The sequence below is a fragment of the Dermacentor variabilis genome, chromosome 4 (genome assembly GCF_050947875.1).
Source record: "Dermacentor variabilis isolate Ectoservices chromosome 4, ASM5094787v1, whole genome shotgun sequence".
NCBI classification, from domain to species: domain Eukaryota; kingdom Metazoa; phylum Arthropoda; class Arachnida; order Ixodida; family Ixodidae; genus Dermacentor; species Dermacentor variabilis.
The window spans coordinates 48,227,509-48,252,829 of NC_134571.1; the positions used below are offsets into that span (position 1 = coordinate 48,227,509).

General features: G+C 48.6%; 1 protein-coding gene across 1 annotated transcript; it reads right to left on the minus strand.

The window, feature by feature from the left end:
- Nucleotides 1–576: 576 nt before the first annotated feature.
- On the minus strand, nucleotides 577–23,458 carry LOC142578189 (uncharacterized). The gene is made up of 7 exons (XM_075687590.1): nucleotides 23,215–23,458; nucleotides 21,815–21,998; nucleotides 16,088–16,362; nucleotides 13,553–15,133; nucleotides 10,341–12,674; nucleotides 8,798–8,963; nucleotides 577–770 (listed from the first exon to the last, which is right to left on the minus strand). The coding sequence occupies exons 1-6, from the start codon at nucleotides 23,456–23,458 to the stop codon at nucleotides 8,809–8,811; spliced, it is 4,773 nt and encodes a 1,590-aa protein (XP_075543705.1). The 3' UTR covers nucleotides 577–770; nucleotides 8,798–8,808.
- Nucleotides 23,459–25,321: the final 1,863 nt, after the last annotated feature.

Below are 25,321 nucleotides of genomic sequence, written 5' to 3' on the forward strand. Positions count from 1 at the left end.
AAGACGATTCAGTAAACAGTCATTCTAAAAGAATGCAGCTGGTTCTGGAGACATCACTGAGTAAGGTGTTCTTCTATCGTGCGCATCTGCAAATGTTTCTTTGCTTTTTCTTAAGCGGATACCGCACGAAACAGTGCAGAACTTTCTGCGCACATTATTATTCAAGTTATCTCGTCACTGCTCCGCATTGCGAGTGTAACTGCAACTTTTTCTTTCCCACGACCGGAGCTCCAAAATGTGCACGTTTCTGGTAACCCGTGCAATACGAAGGATCGGCGCAAGGTCCTTCTCTTGCCAATTCGCGAGTCATTGAGACTGATATTTGCATACGTAAAAATAAACTTTTTGTCAACGTTCTTTTCATCCCTATTAACCAATTCATAGTTCGGTCTTGCAGGTGAGACGCTGTTTCTTATTCAAGATCCCCCATGATATTCTTTAGCTCGCTGGCGCTGCCAGCGACGAGTTACGACGTTGCCGGAGTTTCGCGTGGTGGGTGCGCTGCGGAAAGCATATCGCGTATACAGTGGCTGAATTTGTAGCGAGGGCTCTCGCGAAGTAGTTTATAGGCTCATTTATTGAAGAAGGTTGCGTTGTTCACCGCAATACCGCAGCTAATAGTTGAGCCCGCAGCAGCTCTCCGGGCGAGCGACCTTTCGGTGGCTCGGGCCGGGCGTTGCGGCGCCCGCGATGCGACAGGCTTCCGGTCAAGCACGCGCCGAGGTCGTGCACAGCGCAGTGTTTGCCGGCGGCAAGGGCCGGCTCGTCAGCTGCAAAGAATACCCCGGCAACGCGCCTTCACTGACACTGTGACAGTCACACTTTGCGCCATGTAAGCAATGTACGAACGTGTATGACCGCTAACGATAAGATCAGATTAGATCAGATCAGACAGACAGACATCAGAAAGTACGGACGGACGGACGGACGGACGGGCAGACAGACAGACAGACAGACAGACAGACAGACAGACAGACAGACAGACAGACAGACAGACAGACAGACAGACAGACAGACAGACAGATTAGTGGTGCAAGTCTTCCCAAAACAAAACCTCAGCTGTACGGGAAGCCCTAGTGAAGAAGTGATGAAGGGTGGGGGTGAGGGGTGGGGGGTTACACCGAATCAAAGTGCATAGCTCTAAAACAAGCACAATAAAATTCACCGACAATTACGATATTCCCTTAAGAGGAAGCTTTAGCTCGGGTACTCCTATCTAAATACATGTAAAAGGAGAATTCGTTTTTCTCGGCAACCACTGCACCAAATTTGACGATGTTTGTTGCATTTAAAAGAAAAACTTAAAATCTAGTGACTTTTGGTTTCGAATTTTTGATTTAGGTCGTCAATTCTTTTTAAAAATTGGTAAAAATCGCAAATTTTCAGGAAACGAAACTATCAAGTTTACAACTCCGTAACTCCGCAAGAAAAAATGATATTGCAATTGTGTGAATTGTACCTAATAGCACATCTAAAGCGAACAAATTTGACATTTTACACATGAATCTCAAAAAATTTATTTAAATGTAATTACAACTCTTGCAGAACCCTCGTAAACAACGTAACAAATTCACGTAAGATGTAAAATGACTTATGAAATTTGTCCGCTTTGAATGATATAATGGATTCCGTTTACAGAAACGCGATATCTGTTCTTGATGAGGAGCTATTAGTTTGTAAACTTCATGCTTCTATCTTTTTCAGACTTCTGAATTTTTGAAAATATTTTTAACAAAATTCAAGCCCTAAATCAAAATTCCACTTCCAACAGTCACTAGAATTTAGCTTTCTCTCTCAAATGCAACAAACTTCATTAAAATCGGTACAGGGGTTATATCAGAAAAACGTTTTTGCGTTTTAAATGTATTTGAATAGGCCGCGTTGGCGTCGGGCCCGAGCTAAAGCTTCCTCTTAACGTGAAATGTGAGCGCAGCCATATACATGTTTTCATTTCGCGATATATTGAGAGATCGCACCGATCACAGCACCGACTGACAGAGCCGCGACGCGCGACGCCATTATAGAGTGGCCACACAGTTCCCACTTCCCGGCAGCTGTAGCTTATGCAACCGTAATCTTTACCGGGAAACGCTTGCGGCGACCGCTATGTACAAAGGCGAGCTTCCAGATTCCTTTTTAACGCGATAGCGTTAAGGAGCTCGTGTCGCAGAAAAGCCGGTGTCGTCGGCGTCGGTGTCGGCGTCGGCGTCCGCGGCGTTGGCCGTGAGCGATAAATCACGGCAGGGACTTCATAAATAAAAAGCAACTTTTTTTTTTCCCAAGCGCATGACCGGTGCCGCCGCTGGGGCTGTTGGATAGATGGATGGATAAATGTTATAAGCGTTCCCTTTGGAACGGAGCGGTGGGTTGCGCCACCAAGCTATTGTTGTTTTATTGCCTAATGTCCTACCTATGTTAAAGAACAAAAAGATAACAGAAAAAGAAACACGATGGATTCACATAGCCAAAGTCTCTGACCCCCTATTGCGAACTTTGCTTTTGCACGTCTGCGTTTTTGTCGTTTCCCTACTTTTCTTCCACCAATCTTCCAATCGCCTCTTACTAATCGCTATTGTGGACATGTTTACTTACCCCCTGCTCTCGCTGACCCCAAGGGCTTCAAGGAGGCCAGTGATTCCTAAATCGACCACTGGGCAGATATCTCTACATTCTAATACAACATGCTCCATCGTTTTCCTAGCTTTACCGCAGCACGCACATGCTTCTTCTTCCTTCTTGTATCTCACTTTATAAGTGCGTGTTCTGCGGCATCCTGATCTCGCTTCGGAAAGTAATGTGCTTCCCTTTGAATTATCATAAATTATTTCTTTCCTGATTTCGGTTTTTCCTGTTAAGTGGTTACTTAGAGCAGGTTTCTTTTCCATTGCCGCCACCCATGAGATTACCTCAGCCACTCTGGCTTTCCGCTTGACGTTCTTTGTTGCTGTGTTGCCCACCCTACAGGCCGCATACTTTGCTGGTAAGCTTCCTAGTTCCTTTCCTCCACTGTGAGTCAATGTTTTTTTTTTTTTCTGTACAGATACATGAACACTCTCACAGCGCGTTTACTTTCTTCCATATTCCTCAGTCTTTCTTCATACCCCGGAGCACCTCGTACCTATTGCATGCCCATAGCGCTCTGTGTTTCATTACTCTTCCCCTTTACTGTTATTGTTTTTTTCTTTTGTTTCCATATATGTATATATATATGTATATATTGCCTTCGTTTATCCATATATCAAGGTATATATATTGTTTTACCCGAGGTATTTTCTGGCCCTGTATTGCCACTGTCCACTGTTTTCATTGCATACCATAACACCTGATTTTTTAACGCTAAATTTCAAACCTCGAAGCTTCTGCTCTGCTGCTGTACCCGCCTGTTTGTATGCGAGATTAAACCCGATATAACTTCTTTCTTGCGCCCTCTCCATCCTCACCATGTACATCATAAACGGCAGTGGGGATAAAGGGCACCCTTTGCTCAGTCCTTTGTTGATATTAACTTTATCCTCGCTCCTCATCCTTTCCCATTCAACGCAGACGGTATTTGCTAGGTAAATTTCTCTCAAAAGTTGTATACAATCGTCGCCTAAGCCTTTCCCTTCCAGAATATCCCACAAAATGTTGCGGTCTACGTTCTCATACGCTCTTGTAGTGTCTAAAAAGGCCACATATAACGGTCTCCTTTCTACTCTGGATATTTCAATAGACTGAGTGAGGACAAATAAGTTATCATCCAGACGCCTGCCTATTCTGAAGGCATTCTGAAGTTCTCCCAAAATGCGATTATTATCTGGCCATGCTTACAGCTTTAACTTAATTTCTGCATTGCTAACCTGTATATTACCGATGTAATGGTCAACGGTCTATACGAGTGAATTCTATTTTTCTCTTCCTTACCTTTGTAAAATAAATTCCTTCTACTTTGTCGCGAACTATCTGGTATTCGTCTATATGTTAGACTTTTTTCTGCTGCTTTCACCAGAGCTTCCTTACTTTTTGGTCCTAGTTCGTTAATCAGCCTAACGGGAACCTCGTCTAGCCATGTGGCTGTGTGCTTCGGAATTTTCTCTTCGAATTTCTTCCAGTTAAAATTTCTCAGCACCCGCTCCTTTTCCATCTGGTTCTCTTTCATGCCCCTTTTTTTCCTCAACTACAACTTCGTCATTGCCTTGGAAAGATTCGGCTGTTATTATTCGAAAGTAATTTAATGACGCGTGCCCTTCCAGTTTGTTTCCATCTTCGTCTAGGATATGTTGTAATGTTGTTGACTTCCTGCCTAATAATTTTATGTGGTTCCAAAATATTCTAGGTGCTGCCTTCTTTTCCTCACGTATTTTTAACAACCAACGTTCACTTTCACTTTTCATCTTTGCTTGCACCAGTATTTGAACAATAGATTTTTTCTCCCTGTATATTTTCCATTTTCTGGCTACTTCATCCTGCGGAAACTGCGCCTTCTTTGCCTGCCTGTGCTCTCGGGTTGTCTCCTGTCGTTCGGCGATCGCTTCTCATATCTCCCTCTTCCACCAGCTTTTCGGTTTATTTTTTTTTTTTTTTTGCTTTCCAACGAACCATGTTGCTTCTCTTTCCATATTTCTGTTTTTATTACACTTAGAAGTTCACTAAATTCCCACTTTTTGCTTGGCCATTTGCCAAGTTCTTCCTCGACTCTTGTAACTATATTTGTTATTTGTTCAGTGTTCAAATTTGGACTGGCCATTTTGGGCTCCCTGCTCTCTTTCCCAACTGCATCTCCAATCTTCAAGATGCGTTTATGGTCACACCCTATGTTGCTATACCCTTCTTCGTCAATGACCATTTCTCTCAACTTATGATGAATTCATTCTGTCGTCAGACAGTAATCAATGGTCGATTACAGGTATCCCACTTCCTATGTGGTCTCCCGTCACATGTAGGCCCTGTATTCACGATAACGAGGTTATGTTGCTAACAAAGATCTAGCATTGACTTCCCGTTGTTGTCGGTATAGCCATCTGGATTCTGTATGTTGGCATTTATGTCACCTAATAGGATAATTTCGGCATCATTCTCGAAACCCTTAATATCAACACTTGGGCATTCCACTAACTCTTGATTCTTCTTTGTGCAATTATTTTCGATCCCCAAATATGTTAAGCGCAGCCAAGTTTTCCTTCCCTTCATTGTACATGATAACCAAAGATGCTCTTGACATTTTGAATTTACTCCTCTCCATTTGGCTCCCTGATGGATGAGCATTCCGACTCCCCCTCCCCTTCTTTCTGATTTAGTTCTGTTGCACCCTTCCCAAACATACCTTCAATCATTGGCGGCTCTTCCGAGTCTCTAAGGTGCGTTTATGTAATCGCATACACCCCTATTTGTTCTCTGTTTAACTGCTCCTAAATCTCTATCCACTTTTCCTTTCTTCTGTCGCCCTGCATGTTTATGTAACTTGTTGCATGGCGAGTCCTCTTTCTCATTTTCCTCCTTTTTTCTGTTATTGACGGCGATGCTGTTATGAGGCTCCCCTAGGGGACCTTCTTCATTACTACCTACACTGGTCTCCTGAGCGCCCGTGGGTCCCCTAAAAAGACAACCGCGCGACCAGCAAGTCACCAGCCCACTTTTCGTCCAAACCTGTAATTGAAGTGAATCCCGTCTCGTTCAAAACCCCCCACCTTCTCACTTCCCTGTTTACTTCGACAACCTCGAAACCATTCCCTCGGCTCATTGTCCATATAGCCTCATTAGCAGCCACTGTGGCTATTTGCACGTTACTGTCATGTAGTACCGACACCTCCGGCACCGTGCACACCACGATCTGCACCTAGGGGAGAGTTCGCGCAAGTCGTCTACCGCCTTCGCCAAGCGCTGGGCTAGTTCTGTCCCTTTTTGTTTAGGACGTCATTTAGCCCACCTGCTAAATGTGCTAAATGCCCACGGTTGCGTCCGTGGGCATTTTCCATGACCTTTGCTTTTGCTCGTTGCAGAATCCAGTGTCCGCCCCGGAAATGACCCTATCGCCACTCTTTTATCGTTTTTCACCCTCTCCACAAGTGCTTCTGAGCACGTAGCCAGGTTTATCACCCTTTCACTCTGTCCTACTGCCGAAGCCTCTCCCTGCTTCTCTTTGTTATCATTTTCGGTGTGATTCGGACTTGACAAGGGGCATTGACCCCTGCGTTCCTGCTATTCATTAGTGGCGGCCACAAGGTAGGTGCAGCTCTTTTCAGCTGCCCCCTCGCTACGTTGCACGCATCCCACTTGCTTTGCTCACACTCCCTGCCCTGTCACGTCGCGAGAGTGCGTTCAATTGTCACGACCACTCTCGTCCATGATGTCGGCCCTGTCCATCTTTTCCTCGGTTGCTTAAAGTCTTTTTTCCACCGCCTTCCGTGCATCACGCTCCATATTTAGCTCATTTTTGAGCTCTTCGACCTGTTTCACAAGCTGATGCTGGAAATCCTCCATTTTCTTTAGCCTAGCATCGACATCACAGCGTCTGCCAATTAACTCCCTTTATTCTCCATTCTCATCTTTCCGCTCGTCTACCTTTATTGAGGGACCCCCCGCACACTACACGCTTTGCCGTCATTCTTGTTATGTGTTGCACTTGGCCTTTTCTAATACCAACACCGAATCTTTCAGGGCCGTGCCTTCTAGCAAAAGCCTATACGCACAGTATCTAAATCCTTAAAATGCCGCAATGTAATTATCACCAATGTTTTAAAGAAATAAATGCCGCACAGACTTAAGTTATGACACGTGTTCGCCCTTGTACAACCAACGCACCCACTCTTTCACTGTCCTACCAAAGTAAAATTCCCGATGATAATGCTCACACAGTAAAACCACTAATAGCTTTTCGTCTTGCCACTTCCAAACTGCTATTTAAAGGCTATAAAGATTTAATGTCCGACACGGTAACGCGTGCTGAAGCACATGGCGCAGAAAGACGCTCCGATTATCGTGCAAAACCAAATATACACGAAACACACGCGCGCGCACTAAGGAGAAAGAGAAAAGAGAAAGCTAGTCAATTATTATTTAAAAGCTAAAAACCCAGCTCATCAAAAACAGAAGCAAGCTCAAGGCATGCACAAAAAGCTTATGATTTCGTCGCCAGCACGGAGCCCTGGAAAAACACCTCCGTCCACCCCGGCGAGAAGTTGGAGTCGCGGATGCGCGGAGGTGACCGCCATCTGGTGGTAGTTCAAGCCGGATTGCTTCGCTTTCCTCCTCATCCTTCAGCTGAACCTGCCTTCTCCGCTTTCCACCTCGCGCTCTCTTCGCTCTCGCAGTCTTTCAGCCGCCGCTACGCTACGCTTTCGCTCTTTCATCGTTCGCTCAGTTACGCCGAGGGAAGACGAGGTACATCGACGCTCAAAGCAGGAACGGGCTCCTAAAGGCCGCCCCAAATTCAGAGTTTTCCAGGCGTTTTGTAGCGTTTCGTCACCCGGCGTCGCTCGGCGTCGATGCGGAGGGCGGTGCACTCGAGAGACACTAAATCTCGCGGCCGCCGAAAGCGGCTCTACGAGCGCAGACCAATCAGCGCTGGTCCGCGTGCGACTCGTGTCGCAGGACACCCTATCTGGAGGCGTTCGTGCGACGACGCCGAGAGACACAACGCCAGAAAACGCCGGTAAAAAATTGGAGGACGCTTAAGCTTCGCCTTCAAGAGTGGAACGCGATAGGATTATCGCACCCCGTTCGCACCGCCCACTAATTCGCTCGGCATGCTCTTGAGTCACACAAAGACACGCGGTGAGCGCCGAGAAACGCAGCTTTCGGCGCGGCAACGAAACGTGCGCCTGAGCAAGCGGAACGAACCAAAGAACTCGGTGTCTCGGAGGGAGACACGATCTGCGCGAGCCAAACGTCGTGATCGGGACGGAAAGCCGGGCCGCGAGGCGCCATGAAGGCGATGCGATCATGGGGCTGACGCCTCGATGGGATCGTCCTCTATCTTGCTTGGGAGCACCACGCAGGCGCATGACTCCTCGCCAGCAGCACGGCACACATCGCAGGGGACGCTTTTCCACCAGACGCACTACGGCGCAGCGATCACGTCAGAGGCGTCCCGCATCGGACGCTGCACCTAGGAATCGCGCTGTGAACGGAAAGAGGAGCCGCGTCGCCTAAACACGAGGGTTCGAGTGACGCACGCTGGAAGTTGGAAGGGGAGAGAGCGAGAAAACTTATTAAACGCAAGGGTATTGGGGCATCCTCGCACCGGTCCCCGCACGGTCCCAGTCAAAGCCAATGCGCTCAAACGAGACGAAGGGCAGGAGCGGGTGAGTGGCACGCCACCTGTCGGGCAGCACCGTACATTGCGAGGAGAGGGTCTTTTGTGTTTACTGCAAGATGGCTCTACGTGTGCACCAAGCGCAGAAGAAATGTAGCGGAAACGTACTTCGCTACCCGTTTAACTGCGACTTCTGTAATTTACTTGCTCATAATTACCGATATACACTGCAGTATAACTTTCTACGGCACGTTTCTAAGGTAACACCGCATACACTAGAGGCTCTTTTGTCTCGATTTGAACCATCGAACTCATGGCTGAGTGGTAGCGTCTCCGTCTCACACTCCGGGGACTCTGGTTCGTTTCCCACCCAGCCCATCTTGCAAGTTGTTTTTATTTATGAATTGCCTTCCACCATTTCTCGCTCACGGCCAACGCCGCCAACACCGACGAGACCGGCTTTTCTGCGACACGAGCTCCTTAACGCTATCGCGTTAAAACCGTGATTGTCAGGCGGCTTTAAGAGCTGCGCTCCAAAACCAGCGAGTGAGAGGCGTGACTCACTGCAGGCTGACTCATGGGAGGTCGGTGCGGCTGCGCGACGCACGCGTCGAGGTCCACCAGTCCAGGTTCGCGGAGTCTGGCAGCAGAGACGTCTCCGAGGCAGACTCTTCGAAGGAGAAGAACGACGAGTGGTCCTCCTCGCTGTCGACATCCGCACCAATTGGTCCTTAGTGCGCAAGGAGATGCAAAAATTGTTGCACTGTGGTGTAAAATAACCATACTACAGCTGTTGACTCGCGAAAGAAAGCCCTACATGAGGAAATTTGAAGAGTTGCACGATCAGCGACTTACTATTACGTGGAACTTATCTTTCTATTCGGCGTGTATAAAATCGTTCACGTTCCTTTTAACAACACGCAAAGACGGGTAAGTACTCATTCTATGAAACGACCAGCACGTGAACAACCGTAAACAATCCTCTCAACCGTCATTTTCTTTATGGACGGAAAGCATTACGGAGTTTCCTGGAAATTCATGTCGTGTTAGGTCCCTTTCTACTTATGTTATTAAAAGCTAAGCGTCAATTATCAGAAGTGCGAAATCAAATGCACGCCGTATTCACTTGCACCTTGTCTCATTGCTAACTACAATGACAAATGAGCTCGCAAGTGAGGTTGCTAAATCTGATTTTTAGCCTTACCTCTTACTGCCAGTATCAATAACCTACAAAAAACGCTGAACTCAGTACTGGATTCACATCACGTACACTTCATCACGTCACGAAAAGCTGCCAGTGCTTTTTTACAGAGGAAACTGTTGTCGCACACCTGGCAGCATGGCACCGCTCTGGTATGCATAGCAGGGTGACCAGTACCACTTATTCTAGGACATTTGGTCTTGATGCTTGCCGAATTGCTCAATTTGATTAGCATGCTAATTCGAGATACATTACTGCCTTCATTAGTTCATTCCCAAGGGGCCATTTCGTTGCGGATTTGCATTTCATTAGACCCGTAACTCTGATCGGACACAAAAAGAACACAAACTATCCCCATCAGAGCTCGGCTCGACGTAGTTCTGGAATCCGTAGTAGCAACCTATTTTCTTCGGCTTTGCTCACTATTTATGAGAAATTTTGACAGCTCTTGAAACCTCTACCTAAATTTGGGCACAGCGTCTATGTAATTTAAAAAAGCTGGTTATGTTTTTCCTTGGATGAAAGGATGCTCTTGATCTGTGTACCGAAAACCCATGCCGCATATGTGGGTTCATTTGCGAGACGACTTCTGCTTCTTCCTTCATCAGAGGCTGCATTCATAATGAGCACTGGTCGGCCGCTCTGGCTAATGTTATGTTCTTACGAGCAGCTGTGGAATACAGAACGCGTTGAAAATACAGATCCTGAGAAGTGCATTGCGAATAAGCCCACTGTGCCTGTTTTCACAAAGCACTTCTTTCAGGTGATATCGGCTCGTAAGAGCAGGTAACAACCAATCATGGTAGTGTAAAAGGCATTATCTATTGTGGTCAACCAATGACAAACACCTCTAACAAGCGAAAAGCTTCGTGAATTCGATCCCTGGTTCAGAGGGCCGCCGCTTACCGCCCTCCGAGTCGGGGGCCACCGCCTCTGGCGCACGGTCCTCCGGCCACGCGGCTGGAGCATCCTGTTGTGGCAGGGTGCCAGAGCTCAGCGTCCGGCTCGCTCTGCGTCGGCAACCGCAGCGCCTGCTACTGCTCCTAGGCCTCGGCTCACCACTCGGTGGAGCCACGCCGCTCGTCCGTTGCTGGCCTCCGGCCGCGGTCGTCTCCGCGCGCCGCCTCGTCTGGACTTGATAGGAGCCGCTGCACTCCTGCGTTGCCAGAGACGAGGCAAAGCTCACGGGTCCCGACGTCGTCGTCGCAGCGTCCGTTGAGCTGCCGCAGATCGTGGAATCACCGGCGCGGCCCGGAAGCACCGGCTGCTCGGACGTCGATCCAGTCGGCCTGCCCCGGGGTCCGAGAAAGCCCGGGAAATCTCGAGAACCGAGTACCGGGATGCTCAGCGAGAGGGGCGGCGAGGAACCTGGCTGCAGGATGGAATTGTATATGGATTCGAAGCAGGGGCCCTCCAGTATCTTGGCCGAGAGCCGCCTGCTGCGCACGTTCTTAGAGCTTCCGGTGGTGCACGAAAGCGCGCTGGGGCTCGGCTCCAAGATGACGCTGCAGCCGATAGAGCTCGGAGCCATGGTGTCCACGCGGCTCGCCAGCGTCGAGGTCTCCGACATCAGCAGACCCTCGGGTGAAGGAAGCTCGATGGTCTTCGCGAACGACTCCGGCGTGCCAACGGCCGCCGAGAGCATCTTGACGGACGCCATAAGGTCGCGCTCGCACACGTCCCACGGGGGCCAGGTGGGCGTCAGCCTGCTCTCGGCGCCCAACTCGGACGTCAGGCTGGGAGCCAGGTGGTCCGTATTGTCCTCGACCACGACCACCTGGACCGGGCTTTTGGCGAAAGTGTCACCACTAAACACGTCTCCACCAGTCTTCAGCTCCAGCGTCTTAGACGCCAGAGCGCCCACGACTGCCTGCGGATCCTTCAGCTCGATTTCACAAACCGCCTCTGCAATCGTGTCCATTTTACGCTGCTCGCCGCCGGGACCCCACGTAACGTGTTGTCTAGCGCCAGGTGGATCTGGCGATGACAGAGAGGACGGAGGCCTCGAACAGGTCCTCGGCGATGACCGCTGCAACACCCGGCAAGGTGGCGATGACGGCGACGACGTACGCTGCTCGCGGGAGCGTGTCGGTGCAGCCGCTGCCGCCTCAAGCGTTGCTGCAATCGGGGAACTTACGGCGGCTTCACGCAACACGGGAGAAGGACAAGTGTGGTCGGCGTTGTTGATGGAGGCGTGCGCTAGTTCGATCTGCTGGCTGATGTATTGCGTCTCGTCTAACAACGCCGCTCCACCGGTAATCGAGGCCGACCGAGGGCGCGATGATGATTGCGACCACTCGCGAAGGTAGTGCCTGTTGCCCATCATAATGACTCGGAGGATGTCGTCGCCCCAACGGCGCTCCTTGGCGGCGAAGCGGCCCAAGCGCTGGCGTTCGCCCGTGTTCGGCCGCTTGGGCAAACGCGCGCTCCTGTGTTCCACGCTGTCCTGGCGCCTCGCCTGCTGCAGCGTGCGGCAGCGGCGAGACGATCGCAGGGACCTGTCTTCACCCGAAGGTGACTGTGAAGGTATAGGTGTTGGTTTCCCTTGGTGTCGCTGCTTCTGCGGCTGCTCGCCGGCCTGGTACTGTTGCGACGGGTGTAGCTGCGGTTCTATCTGGCGATGGTGAAGTTCCTGCGGTGCGGGTGACTCCGGCTTCGGCGTAACCGGAAGGTTTGCGACCCCGGTCTGCGACTTCCCATCTCCCGTCTCTTGAAAAGGAGCGGCCAACTCTGCGAAGGTGTGCAAGCACGTCAGATCTGTCGCCCGGTGACCAACGCTGACGTTGGAGTCGGAGGACAGGAAAGACAGCGTTGTCGACGCTGACGGTAGCAGAGTCCCTTCGTCGGAGCGGCAGAACGGGTGGCTCACGACGGTGTTTCTAGAACTCACCGTTTGTGACGGCGTCACTGACAGCTGTCTTGTAGAAGCTGTTAGACCGACCAGGTTTCGGTCTGGCAGCATTTGGTCGTTTTGACCGCCAATTTGTTCAATGGCTAGCCGAGTGGTGTTATGACCAGCTGCTTCTTGCTTCAAAGGGAGGCGGGTGTCTACTTCAATTTCTTCAATTTCTTCCTTTCCTAGCTTGATGTATCCTTTATGTTCGATTCCTCTCTCTTCTGCGGCCTCTGCACGAGACTCGATGAATGCGTGATCAGTGCCTTCTTCGTCGTTTTCACTTGCACTGTTTCCAACAGAGCCTTCGGCAACGCTGTCATTGTCCACATGAACAACGAGCTCACCTATAAAAACCAAATAAACCAAGGTTATACAAAAAGCCAGGCCGTAGTTTTCGGAGCCGATCACCTGTATGAACATAAGCATAGCCATACGCGCCAGTACGTCATGTCAAGAAAGCAGTAATTAGTGCAGTACACATTAAACTGCGCAAGCTGCTGAAGAACACAAACTGTTTAGACCGGTTAGGGTTCTTTTTTCTTCAAAACGTTCTTTGCGTTAATTTCGTGGTAGCTAGTCGGTTATTGAAAAGCAAAGTCATATTTCTGAATTGATCCTCTGCGCCGGTACGTCATTGTGACATCAGAAATTTGAAAGCCTTTTTTATTTGAGCAGTTGAGGCTCAGTCAAAGCTTTTCGAAGCTTACTGCGTTGTCTTTCACTTAGCTTGCAAAACTCTAACTGGGTTCGAGCAGACGCCATCCAAATTCATTACGTCATGGTGAGCTAGTGCGGGAACTTGAAGGTGGCGTCGCCACCCGTCCTTCATTTTTTAGTTTTTTTTTCTCACCCACCAAGCCTCTTCTCACCGCAAAAACGACTATATTAATATTTAAGAAGGGTCATTTTCTAGATGTCCTTATCAATTATTTTTTCTTAGTGCCCCCTCTAAATTATCAAAATTCTGCCTCACGTGCTGTCAGTGTTCAATAACGTACGGAAGAAATACCGTGAATGAAAGGGCTCATTGAAAAGCAAACAGGTTGTCATCATTCCACGTGACACTTGCAGCAGAACAAATTAAAGACGATTTTTAAGAGCCTAAGCTTCAGAATATGTCTGGCAATTCAGAAAGCCCAAATACAGAAGGCCTCCAAATCAAGCGACTCGTCCAACCGTTCGCAGGTAAATCGCAATAGATCCATGCATCGACCTGGCTTACCTTTCCTGAACGTTGCTTTGTTTACAAACTCTTCATAATCTTCCTCAATTTCTGCTAGCACGTCAGCGAAGGGCTTCTCCTGAAAATTTACTTTCTTCTTGCGCTCATTCCCTTTGACTTTCTTGTCCTTTAATGCGGGAACCAGGAGCGTACCATCTTCGTGCGGCACAATCATTCGAGATGCAACATCGACAGATTGCTTGAAGGTGGCGCGAAGGCCTCCCATGGACGTTTCGCTCGATTCCACGTCCATACTTCCAAGCACGGCCTCCGGAGTCACGAGATTCCAGTTGGCGTCCATTCTCGGGGCCCTGAACGTTTGCTCCAGGCTTAGGCCAGCTGCAGCGTTAGCGGCCTCCAGTTCCTGCCTCAGCGAGAGGGTCTGCGCTGGTGGGCTGCTCGGAGGGAGATAGCCGTCTATCCTGCTCTCGATAGACGGCGTCTCGTCGGTCATGCTGAAGCTGTCGCCCCACGCACACACCTTGAACGGCTTGTTGCCCACGGTGGTGATCAGCTGACTCGAACTCTGCGGTCTGGCAGCAAGGTTCGGACCGACTCGCTGCTCGCCTCGCTGTCCATCTGACCTGACCGTGTGTGGATGCAGGATGCCCTTGACGGGCCGCACTTTAGTCTCCTCGTCAATTGTCGTCATCGTGAGCTTGGGCGAGCCAGCCGGAGTCCGGTCAGCGAGTGCGATTCCCCTCCGAAACAAGTCCTCGGTGCGCGTTATGCTCGCAGCTCTTCGACTTTCCCGCGCCTCGACTTTTTTCTTGACTGTTGGGCAGAGCATGTCGGACTCCTCCACGGTCGTCGTGTAAAACCGCGGAGACATCGGCGGCGACGGGCTCTTTATGGTCTCCAGTTCCTTGAGAAAAAACGGGCTCTGCTTTACGACTCCTTTCGGAGGCACATCTGTCTTTGACTTCGAAGAAAGCGGCGCGGTGGTGTCTGGCACCGTCAAGCTAGCCCCAGGAAACCGGGACGACGTTCCTTCTGCGACCTCGTCGCGAGGAACGTCCGTGCCTGATGCCCTAGAGGCCATCCTCTCAGCGTAATGCTTGACGAGTTCCTGGAGGACGTCTTTAAAAACCGGGTTTTTCGTCATTGGCTCTTTAGAAGAGTTGGCGGCAGCTCCACCTTTACGTGAAATTGGCGCCTTAACATCAACATTGCCAGTATCTCGCTTCGAGTCTTCTGCGGGCTTCACGCTTTTTATCACCTGTGAAGCGTGCGCCGCTTTTGGAGGGTGTTCGAAGATTTTCTTTGCAGGCCCTGGCATAGGCGGTGGTTCCTTAGCAGCGCTCCCGTGGGTCTTGCTTGACGATGAATCGGAAAAGATGCGCTTGAGAAAGCTCAGACGTTTTCCGGGGATCTTGTTTGTTTTTTCCTGTTCCCTTGATGAAGACGCATCAGACATCTGAGGCTTTTCAACCTTGTCGTCTTTCACACAAACTTGCCGAGATCCACACGGATGCTCCACAATTTCTTTAGCTTTCTGTTGGCTCACATTTGCAGATTTTTGCTGCGAGTTCGCTTCCTGGACCGACTTGTGCACATGAGAGGCAGCTCTGAGCTCTGGAGCTGAAAATAGAGTAATATATGAATAACCGATTCTATACCGCTATCAAAACTAAGGACAATTGAACGTTACGGCCCTAGTGAGAACCCAAGCGGTCTAGGTTTGCCCCGTGAACCAAAATGAAAAAGAAGCTCGTCTATTAATTTTAAGTATTACGCCCTATATGGTGTATTACTAATCCTCAGGGCCCTCACTCAGGTGGAAACAGGCTGGCGCACTTCTAAGACCACAAAACTAGGCATATTTTCACTTACTATACGAAGGTGTAACGTTAAAAACGGCGCAGCGTATGTATACGAGTATTTAAAAGCAGTCAATATTGAACTCATTGGTACTGTTAATGCGTGACTGGGAATTATTTAACTAACGTACAGCCCAACTAGAACTGAAAGGTTCCCTATCAAATGCTAAAGAAGAGATCATTCTCCTTATAACAGGCTTAGCGCGAAAATTGGCAAAAGGGATGGATATTGAACAAACAGAAGCCAAGTTATCAGACAAGATCATGGGGCAAAATAAGTTCTTCCTTGCAGGTTGGCAGCCCTCTGTGTCTCTCTTACACCTTTCAGATGATACACAGATTTCATTATCACCAGTCAATGACAATTAGGGCTATTACGAAATTCCGATTCAAACACTCGTGTGCAAGGCATCGTCCCTGCCCTGTACACTCTCTCCTCCCCCCTCCTCCCCCCTTCGCCTCTCGCAAGATAAATAGCTGGAAGCATCTGGGACGTAGCGGCAGTTTGATACGATCGCATTATTATCGTTTTCACAGCAGCAACTTGCGTTCTTCTAATCGAATTATGATTACAATGTTTTGGGGTGAAGTAAAGGAGAGATAGAGAGCTCTTTAATGAAAAGCAGAGAGGTTCGCTGGCGTAGGAGTATTCGTCTACACGCTACCCTGCAAGGGGAAGGGGAGCATAAGAGCCATCACTGCTGAAGCGCCTCACCTAGGTTCGGCTGCTCGGACATCTGCTGCGATTTATCGGTCATCTCCGGGCCGGTCTTGTCGAGCTGTACGGCAGTGTCCGCGGTGCACACGACGTCGGTGGACATGGCGCGCTCCTGAACGCTGACCGCCGGCACGGAGGAGGCCCTCATCTTGAACCGAATCTCTCTCATGAACGAGTCATCGGTGGTGGACTCTGCCTTGCTCGCCTCCCGCAACTTGCAGGGAAAGGGACCCGACGGTTGCGAACCGGAATTTCGGTGGTAACCGGTAAACCTGCGAGATTGGAGAAAGTACAGCATACTTTCACAGAAGTATGTATGCATCCATGCTATACTCAACGATTGATTGATTGATTGATTGATTGATTGATTGATTGATTGATTGATTGATTGATTGATTGATTGATTGATTGATTGATTGATTGATTGATTGATTGATTGATTGATTGATTGATTGATTGATTGATTGATTGATTGCCTAGTTTCAGCGCCTCTTTATTCATGTGCCTCGGCTTCGGGTTCTGGTGGCCATATTTGACGTGAATCTGTCTGGCATTTCCCTAGACCGCCTTGCAGACGTACGCTGAGGCACTTGTGCGTGTGTCCTGAACTCGCTTCCGAGCGGGTGCTATTTCTGACCACTACCGTTCGATCCCGTTTCGTGCTAAGGCGGCGCGCGAGAATTTGGAACGCTTCGATCTGGCGCCTCCGCGGTCACAACGAATCCATAAGGTGTCCCGAACACCTGTCGGCCGCTGTCTTAAGAGCCGCGGCTAGTACACGACTCCTTAATATCACCTGAAAGTACTTTTGTCGACGGATCAGTTTTGTTGTGATTGCGCACTACACAATTCACATATCTTTCTTTCTTTATCCGCATACAGCCCCATCTGCATAGTTTTACGGTAATGCTCAACTCGATGGAAAACTACGAGGCTTGTCCTGATGCTCGGAACTGAACAACAGACTGATCAGAGGACGTGCTGGCACTGATGAACGTATACGAGGTATGTGGATACACTCGCGTGATTACGCTCCTGATTAGCTAATGTCAGCTGCAGCTTGCGATCCAGTGAAATTGCGAAATGGAGTATACACGAGGCAATTCCCAGTCATTGTCCGCTTTGGCATCATGCTTGGAGCCTTCTACAGTTCAGTTGCGAACATCACTGTGATCCATGACAACAAGAAAAAGTGCTACAAACGGAACATGTAGGAGCAAACAGGAGTAGACAGCGCATGGTGCTGTCTGCTTTCTTGTTCCTTTTCTCATGCTGTTTTTTGCGGCCATGAAACTGTACAAACAAGCACAAATTTATATGTTTCTGCAGCATATCACACTGTTCTGAATAGTACAATGGTCAACTCGATGTAGTGTGTGCAAGGACCGTGATTATCTGCGGCACTTATTCAAAATCCAGCTGTGACCACCGATACACTTGCGACCGTGTTTTCTTCTGTCGATAAACGATTAATTGGTTTGATATTTAATGACGTATTACACAGCTCGTTCATGCAAAATAAGCGATAAGACTCCGCAAAGAGGTGAGACCAAATTCAGAAAACACTTCATTTGTAAGAAATATTACAATGGCCGGTCTCCTTCGCCAATACTGTACTATGTCCGCCATATGCAATATACCCGGCGCCTGAACTTGCCAGCTTAGTGTGTGAACTGATTTATATGCGCCTCTCATACCATATGCAGCCTTCTCTACGGCGAAAGCCATAGTGGCTCATTGCAACAGCTCATACTCAAGACGCGTCGCCCGCTCCAATGGTACAAAAACTATGGCCCCTAAGCTCTAATAGCAGTTGCACCCTTTGGAGTGTATATTTGCTACACAATAATAATCATCATCTGTCTTGCCCGCATTTCCTTTCTTTAACGCTGCGAGCCCGGTACTTCCAAGTCACAAACGGCATGCGCGTTATCAGCCTGACAAAGCATTCTCGACCGGAAAGTAAAGAGCGCTGCGTTTTCAAAAAAGGAAACGCAAGCAAGACAGATGATGATTATTGTTGTGTGGCAAATATACAGCCCAAAGGGTGCAACTATTTTTAGAGTGTACCCAAAAAACGCGTCGTCCAGTTCAGTGGTGCAAAAGCTATCATCATCAGCTTTGGTTCATACCCCCCTAAGCAAGCAAAAAATGCAATGGCTCAGCCCTGTCGTAATGAAGAGGCTGAAAGCACTCAGCAAAGCGAAGCGTACAGTGCATGCATACATTACAATCACGCATACAACGTACAGAAACGCGGCGTCTATTTGGGAAATAAACAGAAGCGAATAGAAACACAATTGCGTTTCTGATACACATACGCGTGGCCATTTATGTGAAGGACGACGTCGACGCAACGTCTGTGGAATTAAATGAACGATTCGACATTGGCAAAATGCGTGACATCCGACTACATACTGGATTAAACATACTCTGTGCATACGTTGCTCCGAACGCCTCAGAAGCAAAATCAATTTGCTTCTTGATGTACAGCCTTCCGCTTACACTTATAGACCGACCTATGCTCCCAGTTGGTGATTTCAACCAGAACGCTCACAGCAGCGTGACGTTTGTAACCGAAGTAGAGCGAGAGCTAGGATTGGACATGGTCACTCCCAAGAAGAGTGTCGCTGCAAATAGGAGAACGTGCATAGAGTGTTCCACAACCACGATGCCGTTAAAGAGTTGCAGTACATCTACTGCTACTTTGCGGCCCATAAGGCAATGATTGTGTCTCTGAAAGTCGAGAAGCCACTGTGGAGCCCCAGTGACGATGTGTGGCCAAAGGATCCCTTACCACCGGACGACCCTAAAAAATTGGCTTTGACTAATAAACAGTCATGAAGTACAGCAGTCATACATCTCTTTAATTGTGTTCAGGTTGTGTTACACATTCGTAACACCTATTAGAAACAAGCAAGCTGCACCTATACGTAGTGCATTAAGTGTTCGCATGTGTCGTTAAGGAGGTCGACCTAAAGGGCCACACGCGCACTTCGCACTGCAGGTAGTCAGCTGGGCACACTAGGCATGTGCTGACTGCTGTATGGTCTACCTAATACCTGGTCTACCTGTCTGGTCTACCTAATACACAGTAGTCAGCACATGCATGTCTCGCAAGCAGTCTGACCCCTCAGATCGTATACCTCAATGCGCCACCATGTGCGCTGCAGGCTTGACGTGTTACAAGAGTGTAACATGCCACCGAACTTTTTTTATGTATTTACAACGCCGCGTGCGCTGCATGGCTGTAGAGAAAAGGGCAAGTTCTAAGTGTTCATGCTGCTTCAACCTCTCCGCTAAGATCCCCTCATTCCGTATATATTCGTAAGAAGCAAAAACACAAGAAAGAAGTATGATAAATAAAGAGGAAGTCACCACGGAGGTTACACTTGCAAGAGGTCGAATTTCCCATTGCCAGAGAAGCACGGGGAGTCTGCTACAACCACAACAGCGCAGTGGCAACGGCAAAAGGTCGCGAAGGCCAGCAAGGTGCTTCAGGATTTCTCGCAAGTGCGACCATGCATACAGGTTAAGTGCAAACAGTTATAACGAAGCGAGTTTGCTTTGGACCTTCAAACTGGTCTCGAAACTCGAGCTAGCTGCACTCAAGGCTGAAAGCCGCACTTAAGCGACGTCTCGCGTTTCGCAACTTTCCACGGGACGACGTGCTCAGGTAGCAGCATTTCGAATGCGTCGACGCGTTTCGCCCGATAAACTGCGAGAACCTAAATCCCTCGCAGCATTTCGTTCGCAGCGTTTCACTCCCAGAAGGGGCGCGCATAGAAACCTAGACGCGCGGGAAAGATGCACCCAAGCGCACTAGATTGCGAGAACACGATGACGCGTCCACATCTCTCAGATCGTGCAAAACGAAAGCTATAGAAACGGCAGGTGCCATCGTAAATCATCTTCAAAGATAGCAACGCATTTTTAAAGCGAATAACTTTATTTAGAACCCAGTGTGGTGTGCTTACCGGCTTTGGTGTTGGGCTCCTAAGCACGAGGTCGCTAAATCGAATTCCGACCACGGCGGCCGCATTTCGACGAGGGCGAAAACACCCGTGTACTTCGATTTACGTGCACGTTAAAGAACCCCAGATGGTCAGAAATTCCGGAGTCCCCCACCAAGGTGTGCCTCATAATCAGATCGTGGTTTTGGCACGTAAAACCCTATTATTTAATTTTTAATTTAACTTTCTTTAGCTCTTACGCGCGTTTTCGTAGTGCTCGAACTTTCACCACTGATGTGTGTTTTTTCCCAGGCGCATTCATCGCCGAACGACAACTATTACAGCTCTTCGAGACGCACACGTTGTCGCGCGCAAGGTTTTGGGCGCAAAAAGGTTTAGATGGTGCGGTAGAGCGCTCGACACCCTTCCTCTTCTCACACTTTACGGTTTCTATGTTTCTCGCCGTTTAGGGGCAAGAGAGTCAACTGGGGACACTAAATATGCGCTGACTGGTGTCTGCTCTACCTACTACTAATACACAGTAGCCAGAACATGCATAGTTTTCCCTGAAACTGAAAGCCGCTGCGTGCTCCCTTCACCCTCTCCTGTCTCTTCTTAATCTTTAGACTAACTCTACCGCAAGGCCCAAGCCTCTCGCAGCCATCTCAAGTTGCCCCTTTCCTACGTCGGCCGAGTGCATCACATGCCTGAGAATTTCTTAATCTCATCCCTCTACCGAATCACTTGATGTACCCAGAGTTTGGCACCAGCTGGAGGAAAAACTGTCGCTGCCATGCGGTTGCATGCGTGAGAATGCCGGTAAATGGTGGCTTAGAATTGGCATCTTTCTTGAAGAGCCAAGACACCACGAAGATACGACAGGCTACGTTTCGCCCTGTCAAAATGTTTCACAAGCACTTCTTTTTTTTAAGTGATGAGAAATTGTGCTTAAGTTGTGCAATTATATCAAATGTTAACAATAGTGGCGGGCCACTACAGGGTAGGAAGGAGGACGTCGCTCATGGTCCTTCAGTTCCCATCCTCTGTTCTTTGTTTTCTTGACGTGCTTGTTGCAGTGAAAGAAAGTATGCCCGACGGCGCATGATCAAATCCTGGCCACGGTGGCCGCATTTCAACGAGGGTGAAATGCAAGAAAGCCCCTTGTCCTGTGCATTGGCGGCACGTTAAAGATTCCCTGGAGGTCAAATTTATTCCGGAGTCCCACCCCCCCTCTGACGTGCCTAGTGATCATATCGTGGTTTAGGCAGGTAAAACGCCATAATTTTTCAACGCGAACTAAGCGGCGAAAACACAGCGCACACGAAACTATCAGCACTCCACGGGAACTCTGTGCCCATCGCAGATCGCTTTCAAGACATGGTCCGCGCGGCCGCGCCATGTGCAGCATCTGCCGAAGTAGAACGCCCCCCCCCTCCCTCCGGTGCCTCGCGCGCGACGGAAGACGGCGTGCTTCCTCCCCGCTTTCCTCCCGTACACACGCGATATTGAGCCGCCATCGTCGGCTCACCCTCGTATCCTTTCACTTGCACATACAGCATACGGCGCGCGGCTACGACGTTATAGCCCTTGGACTTCATACGGAACGTCACGGCGACAGCGACGGCGACAGGGACGGCAAGAACAAAAATGCGCCTCAGGGGTCCATATAATTATTATCGTAATAAAACTGTATAACCGCTGTACGCGGGTACGCACGTAAATACCATCACCGGCAAGGGAACAATACACGACGGTTTACCGGAAGGCGCACCTCGGAGGCGGACGTGCGGCCTTGGACATGTCACTGGCGGTCGAGCTGTGCCTCTCGACGCTGACCTTGACTTCAGCCTCGTTGAGCATCCTGCACAGCGGGTCGTTACGCGGAAGCAGCAGCTGCGTCGGAGATACCCGCCTGCCTGCCTCCTTCTGCGCCTGCCTCAGCCACGGAACCTCGGCTGCGTGCGCAAGATGAATGTGAGCCCACAAAGTCTGAAGCAGGGACATTCGAAATAGCGGTGCCTTCTGCGTTCGGCTGGGTGCGGACGCAAGGCGGAACGGAAACACAGAAATACCGAAGTACGAACTCGGTGGAACATAACAGCTGTGTTTCTGCGCGTGAAGCACTAACTGGATGAATTCGCAAATCCTAAAGCGAAACCAAGTCAAAACACAATGGTCTGAAGGACTGACCTAGCGCCGTTATACACTGCTCTGGGTGCATATCTATCTAAGCAAAAAACTAGAAAACATAATATACATTGGTTGCGTTATCGATAGGCGCATTCTTCGATTATTTCTAATGCGATATGATTTAATGAAGAGCTGCGATTTCGACTTCTGCGAGAATGTTTCTTTTTAAACCGTGGACTGCAACCACACTCCATTTAGTGTAAAGCAAAAACCAAATCAAGATGGATTTCAGATTATGATATTTTACGCTCCTTTGTACTATAATTCAGCGCTCCGTTTGACCACCTTAATGTTCTCCGCTGGTAATTGTATTTCTGAGCAGGACATGAGCGCATAACTCTGCGCCCAAAATTTGCCAAAGGAAACAACTAAATCTCATAGGCCGCATATTTCACACTTTCAAGAAATCTCCTTGTTCATATGAGATCAAACCAAACGCTCCTCGCTTTAATAAGGAGACTTCCATTACTTATGGTCGGGCTTTGTCAATTCTGAAATGTCAAACAAAGGTGCGTCCTTTCTGGGGATGCCCTCGGTGCTTTCTATACAAAGGTAGCCGCCACGCAATCATCACACACCACAAACAAACAAACAAACAAAAACATTTCCTTTAAGAGGAGCACTTCTCACTGTACTACATCGCGTTCGTTGTGAGTATTGGCTACTTCTGGACTAACGCAATATTACGATGAAAACGATGAATTTGCAAAGTCACAAAGCCTTTTGAAGCCAGAAGGACAAGTTTTAGCAAATCCTTGCGCTACCCGCCATCGCCATGACGGCTGTGAAGTCCTACCCGCAAGCTTTCATAGACACCTAGCGTCCGAGTTCCCTCTAACAAACTTTGCAGAAAATAGTGGCCACCTTTCTCCCCTTGCTCTTTGCGGATCATCCTGCGGATCCCGTCGACTCATTTCCCACTAAAAAGAACTGATGGCACAGCTGCTCAGAACGACGCAAGCGGAGACTCTCGAACTCAACTGGACAGCTCCTGGGAAGGCGAGGTCGGGCTCTGGTGAAAGATGTGTACGGCCACCTCCTCGCGCACGGGCAGGATTCTGTGCACGTTGGTTGGCTTGCACGACGCCGTCCCTGCTCGGCGAGGCGAGGTGCGGTACGACGTCGACTCCTCCTTAATCACGTTGGCACGGACGTCTGGCGAACGCGACCTCTGCGTTCGCTGGTGAAAGGGAACGCGTTCGGTGAGGCTCGTGTTTTCTTGCATAGAGTTTACTAGAGGCAACTCCGGCGTTGCGATTGTTCATCAACCTGAGAATGACAGTTAGTACATGGTTACTACGATGTGTGAAGTAGAACGCGAGCCAAGTGAAATAACTGACGTACATGTCCATTGACACATTGATTGATTGATTGATTGATTGATTGATTGATTGATTGATTGATTGATTGATTGATTGATTGATTGATTGATTGATTGATTGATTGATTGATTGATTGATTGATTGATTCGTTCATTCATTCATTCATTCGCGTCTCAGCAATTCTTAATGAGTATAAACCAACTAACCCAGCAACAAGTGTGGTGATAAATTAGTACACGGATTTGTCTAATCTTGGTACTTGTGCAGGCTTCAAACCTTCTTGGGACGGCACTTATTACGCTTCATTCTTTTAAGTTTCCCAGCACTGACAGCTATGTAAACACAGCAAGTCAATTAGTCTCTGCGCACATGCACAATAATTGCTAACTGTAACACTTGTATGCAATATGCTGTTGAATATCATAAAATCTGCAAAGCTGTGAAGCCGTTTGTAGCAAGGACGACGTCTAGTGCAATACATGTAGTAACCCTCATTCCAAATCTGGTTAAACCTCCCTTCTGCCAGCTTGAGTAGGCACTACCGCCACAAATCACCCTAGTAGTTACTGTAGGAAGCTATATATGCTTTCTTGTTAAGCACTCTTCTTGAACAGGACCGCAATAATTCAGCGCTACTGCCCACAAGGCGGCAACCATATGCGGAGTGCATTTCTGCCGCAATTTGGTCGCTGCCATCCCCTGGCATAGCAAGTGCGCCTAATAACGCACGATGGGATGCCCACGTCGCCTGAATCACGCTCGAAACAAGGAACGCAGTTTGAGCGTAATTATACCGTTGGTTGTTTGTGAGGCGTGAGATGCTCGCGGCCGACGTCGGGCGATATGTCCGAAGTTAATGCAATCAGGCTTGCCGCCTGTATAGCCGCACGTTGCTCAAGTTTCATCCCTTACACGCGTTGTTTGTGTTGTTCGTGCTGTACAGATTAATAATGTGGTGAACAGGACTTTCCACAGAGAACGCGAGTGAGACGGCTTGCGCACAATATCGCAAATTAAAAGTTAAAGTGTAGACTCTCGGAAGAAATAGTAATTGATATCGAAAGAATCACGACGTCATTTCGTTGTACGTACAGTCTTTCCGCACGCAGTTATATCTTGCTTTGCAACTACACTTGTCATATGCCCATAAAGAAGATAATTATACGAGAAGAATCACGGCAATTGAGGGACTTGTTCGACAAACATGCGAAATAAGGCAGGCATTCATTCAAGCCATGAAGGATCCCAAGGTCCGGAAGATAAATCCTACAGTCATGACATACGCCGCGTAGCCATACGAATGCTCTAAAATTTTAACCTAAACAGCCGCTGCTTAGGAGTGTTAATTTTCCCGTATCCGTAAAGCCTGCATAAACTTATGATGACTGTTGGCTGTCTACGGGCCAAAGGGGGTCCAGTGTATAGAATTTCTGAGCTGGATTACATAACTGGCTCACAACAGCCCTTCTGAAAGTGTAAGAGACCCACCATCTGAACCGACTGTGTATAGAGTACAATGAGCGAAATGCTAAGATCGCGGGCTCCATATATTTCTCGGCATTGTAACAAGTTATGAAATATCAAGTACACGTTACAACTTAAGACAGTGTATTTCGCTGTTGTTTCAATGACTGCAGCTTTTCTAGTTCAGAAGATGTGGTCCTAACTTACATAGCCAGTCATGAGTATGCCTGTTGACATGTTTATTTATTTATCTATTTATTTAGTTAGTTAGTTAGTTAGTTAGTTAGTTAGTTAGTTAGTTA